Source organism: Thamnophis sirtalis, unplaced genomic scaffold (assembly GCF_051295495.1).
Source record: "Thamnophis sirtalis isolate CommonGarterSnake01/CBP01778 unplaced genomic scaffold, rThaSir2_p1.2 scaffold_10, whole genome shotgun sequence".
NCBI classification, from domain to species: domain Eukaryota; kingdom Metazoa; phylum Chordata; class Lepidosauria; order Squamata; family Natricidae; genus Thamnophis; species Thamnophis sirtalis.
Window position 1 is genome coordinate 18,864,202 of NW_028261390.1, and position 12,484 is coordinate 18,876,685.

Consider the following 12,484-nt stretch of genomic DNA (forward strand, 5'->3'; position numbering starts at 1 on the left):
AAGTCACATTTTTTTCAGTGCTGTTGTGACTTTGAATAGTCACTAAATGGATTGTTGTAAGTCGCGGACTACCTGTATGGATTTTAAGTACCCCATTACTTTCTAGCACAGTGTTTCTCAACCTTGGCAACTTTAAGTCCTGTGGACTTCAACTCCCAGAATTCCCCAGCCAGCCGGCTGGGGGATTCTGGGAGTTGAAGTCCACAGGACTTAAAGTTGCCAAGGTTGAGAAACACTGTGAATCTAGCAGCTGATATGTTTTGGGCGACCAAGATACTAGGATAGAATTATTGATGAGAACACTGGACCTTGTTTTCCTTGAAACTCTTATGACAGTCCTGGAAGCCATATTTTACCTTTTGGGACTTCAGGCCTGCCACATTTTCTACTATGGAAAAATGGGAGGGGGGATTATACAGAGTATGGGTGATATGTAGCCAAAATAACATTCTTTCTCAGAGAGTCAAGGCCACCTTACCCTGCAGCTGCATTGAGGTGACTGGGAAGCACCTCGAGGTTTGGATGGTGCCTGATTGGATCATGTGATGGACATGTGGGTGCTGGGCAGGGACTTGCACTTTCTTTGGGGTGGGGAAAACCTGGAAACTTTCAGATTCAGGTTTTCCCAGATGTGCCAGTAGGACATTTCTAATAAAATGGAACTTTGAGGAAACTCAAGCCTCCGAGTTGTCTTTTGTTGGGGGTGTTACTTGGAACAATGACACTCTACCCATCTCTCTGACTTTGCTTTTTACTGGCAAAGTTTGGGGACAACTCTTTACATCCTCTTTTGCATAGAATTTGTCTATCCTAGATGTCATACCCTTCATTATGTTGAGTTATAAACTACCTTTTTAAAATTATAAGATATTTTATATCTGTTTACCCATGTGATTCAGCATATGTACATTTTATATCAAGTAAGAACTCCTTTTCGTACCCTGTTTTAGTCTTCAACAACGTATTTTTCAGGTGATACTCTAGCTTAAGAAGTGCAAATCTATAATTCCTATTTGAGTTTTGTAATTATTATGGAAGGAGGTGGTGCAGTGGTTAGGGTGCAGTACTGCAGGCCACTTCAGCTGACTGTTATCTGCAGTTCAGCAGTTCAAATCTCACCGGCTCAAGGTTGACTCAGCCTTCCGAGGTGGGTGAAATGAGGACCCAGACTGTGGGGGTGATATGCTGACTCTGTAAACCGCTTAGAGAGGGCTGAGAGCCCTATGAAGCGGTATATAAGTCTAACTGCTATTCCTATTGCTACTTGTATTTTTTTTAGTTTCCCTACGTCTTCCTTTTAAAGAAGAGAATTATGGTAATTCATACTTTCCCAGTAAGTGTTCTTCATTCTGGTCACTGCTGTTCACAAGGGACATTGTAGAGCTAGAGAAGGTTCATAGACAGCAACTACAATGATGAAAGGTTTCAAGCAACTTCCTTCGGATAAAAATTGTGATACTTGTAGTTGGGATAAAAGGGACAAAGAGAAGCTATTTCAATTTTCCTACAATACTGGAAGCAGAGTCACCAAAGGCTGGAACAGTTCATGGAAGTCATGGGGATCAATGGCAATTAGCCTTGATGGCAGTGTGAGTGTTGTGGCCCGCCAAACACTGGCAGTGTCTGGCAGCAGACTCGGACGATGTGGAGGTTGGGGAGGAATTGGAGCCAGTTCTAGAGTCTGGGGAAAGCTCTGCTGAATTGTCTGCACACAGAGATAGAGCCAGGGCTGTCCAACATTTCCCAGCCACCAGAGAGGCAGTTGCTTTTGGAGACTGATATGAGTGAGGAGGAAGAACAGCTGGGGCCTGTTCCAGATGTACATATGCACAGAGCAGTTAGGAAAGGTGAACAATGGAGTTGACTCAGGAAGCAAAGCACACGTAGACACTGAATGGCCCCTCCCTGCCTGGGGAATAAATAGAAGGAAAGGGGAGTGGTTGTCGTAGAAGACAACAGTTCGTATTTCTGAAGATTTTGCTCATTGTATTTTGTGCCACAAAGACTGCTTGCCAGAACTTAATTTGCAGCCTTTTGACTGGGAGCTCACAGCCTAGCAAATATTGCAAGGCACTGATAAGGTCTGTTACTGCAATTTACTCCTTGATGTGGGGAGTAAACTCCTTGCAGTTTACTATTGCCTGGACTTTTTGGTGGGCGAATGCAATTAATTCACAAGAGGTAAATAAAGAGGTTTTGTGTGACAAGTGGTCTGTTTCTTGCTTCTGTGCTAAGGCTGGGTCAGAATAATGATTATCTCAAAGGTCATCTGCTGGGAAAGTAGCAAGCTTCCCTGGGCAGTTGGTTGGCCATTGCGGGAACAAATTCCTGGACCAGATGGGCTAACTGAATAGATGTTTTACTGAGGGTCTAATACTACTGAAGTATGAAGATGAAAATTCTAGATCATCCAGATAAGGTTATCTGAAGGTTGTGTCATGGCAGCTGGATTTATTTTTCTTATTAGTTTGAGACGTTTCGCTGCTCATCGAAGCAGCTTCATCAATCAAAGCAAGCTAGTTAGGCAGAGAGTTGTTGGAATATAACACTCCCCCCACATCAAGCTCAGAGGGTTTCCTCCCCAAAATGCATTGCAATACATTAATGAAAATTCTCAGTCTGATGATACTGAAGTGAGTATCAAACACAACTACATAGCTGTCTATTTTCTTTTATAGATAAAAAAATTGGGTATATCTTATTAAGGAGTTGTGTTTATTATTAATCGCATTGAATCTTTTTAAACAAAGTCCCAAGCAGATGCTTTGCCCTGAATGTTAACTTTAAAGCTCTTGGGCCAACATATTCTAATGCTTGTTCTCTGCAAAGGTTGGCACGATCCAACTTTTCCTTTATCTGGTGCTTATTTCAGTATTCTAAAGGCAAAGCTCAGAGGTGAAAATTGTTGATTTTATGCTAATTGCATTACATTTATATATTTTGTAGAGTTCTAAAGACGCACACAGGTAGTTAGCCAGGCAAGTGTGCAGGTACACATTTGCTACAAGGCTCACCATCCAGCAAGTACAACAATTTCATTTCAAGCAGCAATTTTTGTAAAAAAAAAAATCTGTTTGCGAAAACTTGAGAGGAGAGTCAATGGACCATATTTACTTACCAATGTGAGAAGCATCGTCTTGTTTTTCCTGATTAGGTAATCCTGAATTGTCTATGAGAAAAGAAATTGAAAAACATATAGTCACGTATATTTAATAGCAATAGCAGTAGACTTATATACCGCTTCATAGGCCTTTCAGGCCTCTCTAAGCGGTTTACAGAGAGTCAGCATATTGCCCCCAACAATCTGGGTCCTCATTTTACCCACCTCGGAAGGATGGAAGGCTGAGTCAACCCTGAGCCGGTGAGATTTGAACCGCTGACCTGCTGATCTAGCAGTAGCCTGCAGTGCTGCATTTAACCACTGCGCCACCTTGGTATATTGTCCCCTGTAGGTTTTTTTTCTTTTCTTTCTTTCAGTGATCAACTAGCAGTTGAATTAATTGCAGCTTTTTTGGCTTTCTTAATGATTTTTTTTACTGTATACTTCATGTACCATTTCTGAACCATACAGAAATAATTTTGCATCTCTCCCTGTTGCTAGGGTCTGTGTGCACAATTTAATAGAAGAAGATATAATGAGTTTGTCATATAAGCCTATTGTAATGTGAAAATTGCAGAATGATCAATCAATCAGAATAGAGCTGGAAGGAACCTTGGAGGTCTTCTAGTCCAAGCAAGAACCTATATGATTTCGGATAGGTAAGTCCAGTCTTTTCTTAAAAACCTCCAATAATGAAGCCCTTACAACTTCTGAAGGCAAGCTGTTCCACTGGTTAATTGTTCTCACTGTTAGGAAGTTTCTCCTTAATTCCAGGCTGCTTCTCTCTTTGATTAGTTTCCATCCATTGTTTCTTGCCTTGCCTTGATCCCTGCTTCTTTGTGGCAGCTCCCCAAATACTGGAATACTGCTATCATGTCCCCCTAGTCCTCTTTTTATCTAGACTGGCCATACCCAATTCCTGCAACTGTTCTTCATATGTTTTTGACTCCAGACCCTTAATCAGCTTAGTTGCTCTTCTTTGCACTTTTTCCAAAGTCTCAACATCTTTTTTGTAATGTGGTGACCAAAATTGGATGCAGTATTCCAGGTGTGGTCTTGAGATAAAGCAGAGACAAATGCAAATTCTTCTTCATTTAGATAACAAAAATCAAATGCACAGGTATAGACTGAAGAACATAGATTTATCAATTTATACCAGTGCATTGCCCCCAACAATCTGGGTCCTCATTTTACCGACCTCGGAAGGATGGAAGGCTGAGTCAACCTTCAGCCTGGTGAGAATTGAACTGCTGGCAGCAGGCAATCAGCAGAAGTACTGCATTCTAAGCACTGTGCCAACACAACTCTATGATGCTCTAAAGGAAAGGAAAGCAACCTTATCATCAACCTATTCACAAAAAAGCTATTTTACTTGTATTTCTATTGAAACACATGAACATCAGTATGTCTGTAAACATACCCCACACAACTTTATTTTTAATAGATCATTTATTTTTATTTTAAAAAAGAAAGTACTATGGAAATGTGCAGATCCATTACCCTCAATCTGTTAATGCCATGGTTGCCACATCTGGGCTGCAAAAAAAAAATCATACATAATTTTTTTTGTATATCTAGTGATCATTCATACTTTTGAAACCCAGATATGGTAATCTTATGATGGCCTTGGGGACTGTCTGTTAGAAAACATGGCAGAGATTAGAGTTACAGGTTTACACAAATTTAGGCATATTGATACCTAAGCTTTTCTTCACTTACTTTTAGCTCCAGCTTTAGATTCCTTTTCTAGTTTGACCGTTGTATTTTTCTGGTTATTAGGGCTCTGAGAACTCTGGTCTGTAATGAAGAAGTCCAATGAATGTGTGTTAGTCACAAGCAAAACCAAATGTAACTTTGTGTTTCTTTTGAATGGAAGAATTCAGCCGAGTGTCTGTCCATCCATTATCATCTCCCTTACATGAAAAGTCAGTGGGATGCAGAATGGCAATATAATCCCATTTTAAAACTAACCAACATGACAAATTTCATCATATTTGCAAAAAGTAGAAAGTGGGAAGTCTCAATGAAACAATTAAGGCTTGATTAATTACTGCATTAATCGATTAACTTCATGATGGATTATTGCTACCTTCACTGCATCCATGTTCTCACATTCTTAAGTGTATTTTACAATTTCCAGGTAGACACTCCACAACATTAATAGATGCTATCACTACCATAAAGCTTAGCAGTTTAGACCCATCTCGTGGCAATTACTTTAGATGTTCAGTAGGCTGAGGTGAGTCATTACAAAAAGCCTTGGAACTGTTAGATAAAATAGATTATACATAGTCCATAGCAGCGATATCAAACTGGATTTCTTCGAGGGCTGGATCAGCATTATAGTTCTCCTCTGTGGGCCGACCAGGAAGGGGGGATAGGATGGATGCCTCGTGCAGCACCCTGCTGGCCAAAACAGGGCATGGGTAGACTTTTGTGCCCCCCCATGCCCATTTTCAGTCTCCTGCAGCACTTTGCCAGCCAAAATGGGTGCAGGGAACCCACACACAGCCCCTTGCACCCTGTTTTGGCTGCCAGAGGCACGGCGGGCTGGTCCTTTGCTATTTCCAGACCAGCCTCATGGGCCAAATTTAAGCACCCTGTGGGCTGGCCTTGAGTTTGACCCCCCCCGATCCATAGGCTTAGGTCAGTGATAGCACACCTTTTTGGCACTAAGTGACAAAAAAGGAGGGTGTGTGCATGCACACTTCAGGGACAGGTGCCAGAAGAGAAGCTGCTTAGTGGGCATGCGATGTTAGGAAATGAATTTCCGGTTTCTGTTGTACATATGCGCACTGACAAGCTTGTCTTCTGGTTGTGCATGAATGCGCACACAATGATCAGCTGGCCAGCATGCATGCGCTCAACGGAAAATGGAAGACCAGCTCTTCCAGTTTCCGGCACTGCCACATGCACAAAAAACAGTTGATCGTCGCACCTGTGCATGCATGCCAGAAACCCGGAAGAGGATCAGGTGATGCTATGTGTGCCAGCCAACATGGCTCTACATGCCACTTCGGGCACGCGTGCCATAAGTTTACCATCACGGGCTTAGGTTGTAGATGGCTAACAATGTTTTCAGCATAACCCTTCTTTCAAAAAATGGTAGTATCTTCAGCAGTTACTAGTTTTCTCATGAAGAACATCCAAATCAGCAATGTTGCTCTCCAGTTTGTATTAATGCAACCAATAGAACCCATCTATTTTCAAATACCTTTCACAATCAATCAATTTAGAGCTCTGTCCAAAGCAATCTGTTGACCCCCAATCTTTTTATAGGGGAGGCATAAACCAAGAGAAAGGGAAAACGAGAATGAAAAAAGATATATTTAAGTTAGAAAAAAGCAAAGAGAATGGGTAGATGAGTCCCCTTTTAGATTTGCCCCATCAACCTATGATTTCAAAAGGGTCTCAGTAGAAGAAAGGTTGCCCATTCTTGAATTAAGAGCCACCTACTGAGAGGATGGAGCCAATCCCCTCAAGAGAACTTCTATAAAAACTTCTGGACTTGCCTTACTGAATGATGACCTTTACTTTTAAAATAAAAAGGAGTGGGGGCAGCCAGGCCACCACATAACCGAGAGATGGCAACTGCCCTCAGAAAAATATTGATACCCACTTTAATAAAGTTTTCCCCAGCATGGTACTTTCAGATATATTCGACCACGGTTCCCATTATTTCCCACAAGCATTGCTGCTATAACAAAGCCTTCTGTTAGCTTTCCCTACATGTTGCTCTTTTTATGTGCACCATTTTCAGCTCCTTCAGGAGGCAGAGTGCAATAACAATAATATGATTTTTCTGTGAAGAATTCCCGCAGCCGTCCTGGTTTCCCTTTTGATCAGCAACAACAAAAAAACCCAATGAGAATACCTGTGCTCAAGTCAATTGAAAGGAGTTGAAACTGTAATAAGCTAATACAGAAGAGGCAAATGCGATAGTCATATAATTGTTTCATAGGTCTGTTTTTGAGATGTGATTGATATTAAGTGTGTGTGGGGGAGAATCTCACCTAAAATTGCTGGACCCAGGCTGAATGCTGAAGTCACAGGAATCTTTGTTGCTGATGCGGTGGTGCCTGCAGTTACTTTGATAAGATAAATGACAGTGTGTTATCTGCTGTTCTCAAAACATATTTGTCAAAGGAATAATCAGTATGCAAGCATGGAAATCAAAGCTCTTTTCTCAACAGCCTCAGGTCCCAGCAAAACAAATAAAGGAAGGAAGAATAAATGGATTGAGAGGGAGGAGAAAACAGAAAGCTATGATCGGGCTGAGTTATCGAGATCCTAAAATGAAACAAAACAATTGAGAAATAATAATAATGATAATGGCGGCGTACAAAGGGTTGCCTTGTTGGTGACTCAGCATGTAAATGTGATAAATAAAAATTAATAAAATAAATGTGGACTTGTATTGATATGTAAATCTGTCTTCACTTACTTTTAGGTCTGGCTTCAGTGACGGGTTCTAATCTGTGGCTTTCATTTGCCGGGATGTGAGGGGTCTGAACACTTTGGTCTGTAATGAAGAAGGGCAATGAATGCATGTTCTAGACCCGGGGTCCAGCTCGTGGTCACATGTTGGCCACGCCCACCCCCAATTTAGCAAAGAGGAACAAAGTCACGATACGTCACGTGACAATGTGACACCACAAGTTTGACACCCCTATTCTAGGCAAATAGCATTGTAAGGCAAGCAACATTTTAAAACTGAGGTAGGCTTTAGCAGAATATAAGTCCGTATAAGATCATATAGAATAGAATAGAATAGAATAGAATGGAATGGAATGGAATAGATTAGAATAATAGAGTTGGAACGGACCTTGGAGGACTTCTAGTCCAACCTCCTGCTTAGGAAGGAAACCCTACACCACTTCAGACAAATGGTTATCCAACATCTTCTTTAAAACTTCCAGTGCTGGAGCATTAACAACTTCTGGAGGCAAGTTGTTCCATTGATTAATTGTTTTAACTGTCAGGAAATTTCTCCTCAGTTTTAAGTTGCTTCTCTCCTTGATTAGTTTCCACCCATTGCTTCTTGTTCTACCCTCAGGTGCTTTGGAGAGTAGCCTGACTTCCTCTTCTTTGTGGCAACCCCTGAGATATTGGAAGACTGCTATCATGTCTCCCCTAGTCCTTCTTTCTATTAAACTAGACATAGCCAGTTCCTGCAACCGTTCTTCATATGTTTTATCCTCCAGTCCCCTAATCATCTTTGTTGCTCTTCTCTGCACTCTGCACTCTTTCCAGAGTCTCAACATCTTTTCTACATCATGGCGACCAAAACTGAAGTATACCAAGTATGGCCTTATCAAGGCATTATAAAGTGGTATTAACACTTCACATGATCTTGATTCTATATCTTTATCATTAGCCCAGAATACCTCCTAGCAAAATCCACGGGAGACCTCATTTTGGCTCCCTGAAATAAATATTTAGGCTGCAAAACATAAGTAGTGTGTGCACAACACATTTAAGTAGACTAAGGAGGGAATTTGTTTGTGCAATTCATCCACTGACCCCAACAGCATTAGAATAAGAAATTTAACTCCAAACAGCCTGGAGTTATTTTAGATTAAGTTGAATGAATAAGGAATAGTTCATTAACACTGTATTTAACTCTTTTTTTAATTTAGAAAAAAGAAGATAGATAGCTATTAGGCTGTCCTGCTTTTCAGCAGTTGTCTACTTATGGCACAACAGTGTAAATACTTACGAGGGATACTTGAAGACATGTCCAAACCAATCATGTGAACATCACCATACCAGTTTACTTTAAATAAAAATGTGGATTTAGTTGTCCATCAAAATGGTTGAGGTCAGAGCTTTCAAACCTATGTCAATTACTCTGTCGAAGCCTCTGTAATAGCTTCCAGCTTCTCTAACACTGCAGAAATTGGGAATCGTGGTATTATTATCTATTTCTGTTTCAGAAGTACTATATTGCAAAAAAATGAATTAGCAAGTACTGCTGTATCACATTCAGAAATGCAAAAACTGTTTGCCTTCATTAGAATCAGGAATTTCCTAGGGATTATCCTTCTGCACTTGTAAGCAGGAACGCATAATGAATCTTTTTAAGAAGACTAAATACCACTCAAAGGAAATAATTGCAAACATAGTTTCCCTGTTATTGTTACCCTGTTCTTTTTTTTATAACGGGAGATATTTCTCTTTTTAAAAAAATAGGAAAATATAACTTATGTTAACTGTAAAGGACTGGTGGACTTCTCTGATAGTATTAGGTGTCTTCCAAAATCTCATCACCCCTTTTGGATTTTGAGAAAAGGCTTGTAGAAAGAAAATAGAAAATATAGTAGAATAACAAGGGAACACAAAGGGTTTTTTTGAATGACAAAAAGGTTAAGCATTTTTTCTCACTGAGAAAAAGATGATGCTAATGATTTTTCAGCTGTAATTGTTCTGTGCTCACTTGAACTTGCTGCCATTTTATTAATATTTTTGAGTTCCTTCAAATGATCCTGAGCACCAGGAAGTTTGAAAATTATTGATATAAAGAAAATAAGAATTGAATGAACGGGATGAATTACAGTATTAAGCACAAGATAGAAATGTTTTTCAGCAGACTATTTTTCATCCTCAAAGCCAAAATGGAATGCCTTTCTTTAGAAAAACACATTACTAACTTTTCCATCATTTAAATAACAGACAGCATGCATTTTTAAAAAGGCACTTAGACATCTATTTCATGGATTTTCTTCATTTACAGTGGAAGCCTCTTCATTTAATGGATGTCTTCCCCAAATATGCAAAAAAGAGCTTTGATTGTGTCAGTCTTGGCGGTTTTAAAATAATATCTGGTGTTTTCTTATTTTTGACTTTGTTTTATGTTAAATGCTGAAATCTGATATTCTACAGTATTGGGGAACACAAATGATCCAAAGTAATAGATATATCATTTCTATCTTGTCATTTACAGTGAAATGTGGGAGAAAAATAATTTGATTTGTATTTTTTTAAAAAAAGCAAACTAATCCTTAGTAATAGATGAATTGTAACTATTATTTTTTTACAATTACAGCCAAATAAACACCCTGACTTAAACAATGCTACAAACAGCTGGAAAAATGCATAGAACGGTATGCACATGAGAAAGAAAACAATTTAGATGGACCCATTAAGAAAATGGCTTCCAATTCTTTAGTAGATTCCATATGAAGGTTTGATATGTACGACAATTATTCAAAGGTTTGACAGAGAGTTAAAAAGCACTTACAAACCAAACAAAAGCAATTATTGTTGGCTGCGATCTCAGCTTACGGACCAGAGTAGAAAAGTTGTACTTGAAAATGAAAATGTTGTGGAAAACAAAACAGATGCATCTATCTTCAGATGAATATAAAACTGATGAGATTCTTGTGAGAGGCTGCCAAGGAATCCCAAAGGGAAATGCAAACAGGGTGCTATCTGTAACTCAATTTAAGAAAGGGATAAATGCTGCTGGAAATCTTTTCTCGCTATTCCCCACCCAGCATAATGGGGACAGTTCCTTGATACTTCTAGCACCAAATCATTTTCTTTTTTCCCCGATAGTGTTGGCATTATATATGCCCAAGCAATTACTACTAGCAGTTTAAGGCTGCAATCTCCTCTGAAGCCACAGAGCAACATACAGCTAGTTATCTGTATAACTGTCTCTGTCCCCAGAGCACTTCCCAAAGTAATGTAATTTGTATTCATTTGTATTTATTAGTTTGTCAAACATGTACAAGAAAGCAGGTACAAATATAAACATGGACATGAACGAAAGAAGTGAATACAAGTAAATGAACATACAAATAAATACAAATAAAATTTAGACGAGGGAGAAATGATTATATTTGCGGAAGTAATCATATTAACTGAATTTAATTGCATTTATTGGTTAAATCCATGTAATATTTATTTTTCCTTTTGGTATTTTGGGGAATGCTCAATCTGCCACTTGAAGGACAAATGGAGTTCTCAGTCCAAAAAGTTATGCACCCTTCCACTGGGCGTTTTGCTAGGAGTAAATCCAATTCACAAAATCAAAATTAATTTTGAGGAATCATGCATGGGACTAAAGATGCATGGTGGTCCCTGTGATTAGGACATTGGGTTGGAGGTTAGCAAGCCTGTGTGTCAGGTTTCCGAAAGATGCCCTAATTAATTCGTGAGCCTCAAGACATGGCAATGCTTTATGAGTTGACGTTGTGTTTGAGATCCGAGTGCTGCTGTGAGACTGGATGAGCTCCCATCCCTTGCTCCACCTCCTGCTGGGGACATAAAAGGACCCCCCAAATGGGCATCACGTAGACAGTGGTGATGCCACCAGCTAATCCTTTCAACCTGGAAGTGCCTCGGTGCTTCTGGCATGACTGCTATGTGGTGCATGGGGCTTGGATGTTAACTTACAGCACACTATTCTAACTTATTTGTAACTCAACAACACAAGTTTCTTTTTGATCTTTGCTGTACCATACTGTCCAGAAAATGTTTAGATATGAATTAAGACAGAAATAAAATATTAGAAGTATTCTAAATATTACACAAAGCTAAAACATTACCTTTAATGGTAATAGTTGCAACTGTGCTCATCGAAGTGGCATCTTTGGAAGGGAGAGACAGAAAATGCACAGTAAGTTTAATGCTTCTTAGATAAAGTGATCATATCTTTTTGGAAAAGGCATTAAAATACATTATTTTAAATTAAGCACACTTGAAAGCAAGTTTTAAATTTACTATTCTGGGTTTCTATCTTACAGTTACTGACATTGCCTTTTTGTGCTGTTGTATCAATATGTGAAACTTCTCTAGCTTCATTATTTTAATATGCACACTTTTTGCTCTGCTGCAGAACAAATTATTTCCTTTCCTTCAAACGTGGATACTTTTATTGCTCCTTTGAATTACTGTTCTCTTCAGTGCAAAACAACGTTAAGAGGCTGCAGTTCTGAGCAAAGGAGTGGGGTAGGAGGAGTTAAGAGAGTTCATATTCCCACTGCTTACTCTCAGTTCCCCTGCATGATAACAATTCCAGATGGAAGTTAATAAAAGTTAGGCATCTGCCCAGTAAATTTCACTGAATCCAACGGGTTTTTCTGAGAAATGTCATTAAAAATTGCTTGTTCGTATGCTTTGAGTGCCTGATTATGAACAGAAAAATGATGATATATCCTATTTCTTCTTTCTGAAAGACAGCAGCATTCTGCCTTTCCATTTGCACATTTTGACCAGACTACCAGATGAATCTGTCAGCCCTGGAAGCCATCTTTTCCTTTGGATCTTCAGGGCTGCCACACTTGGTGAATGGGCATGCCGTGGGAACTGGGAGAGGGGTTGGATGGTGATGGGATGAGATGTATAGCCATAACAACATTCTTTCACTGGGAGTCAAGG

The 12,484-nt window shown here is 39.5% G+C and overlaps 1 protein-coding gene across 5 annotated transcripts in view; it reads right to left on the bottom strand.

Annotated features, from left to right (window-relative positions):
- Nucleotides 1–12,484, bottom strand: part of EMCN (endomucin) — a 45,611-nt gene that overhangs the window by 13,870 nt on the left and 19,257 nt on the right. For all 5 annotated transcript variants that reach the window (XM_087724148.1, XM_087724147.1, XM_087724150.1 and 2 more), the window contains exons 4-8: nucleotides 11,653–11,694; nucleotides 7,545–7,622; nucleotides 7,114–7,188; nucleotides 4,820–4,897; nucleotides 3,119–3,169 (exon numbers count right to left, since the gene is read on the bottom strand). In XM_087724148.1, coding sequence (XP_087580274.1) covers nucleotides 3,119–3,169; nucleotides 4,820–4,897; nucleotides 7,114–7,188; nucleotides 7,545–7,622; nucleotides 11,653–11,694 — 324 coding nt within the window. The remainder of the gene's footprint in view (nucleotides 1–3,118; nucleotides 3,170–4,819; nucleotides 4,898–7,113; nucleotides 7,189–7,544; nucleotides 7,623–11,652; nucleotides 11,695–12,484) is intronic.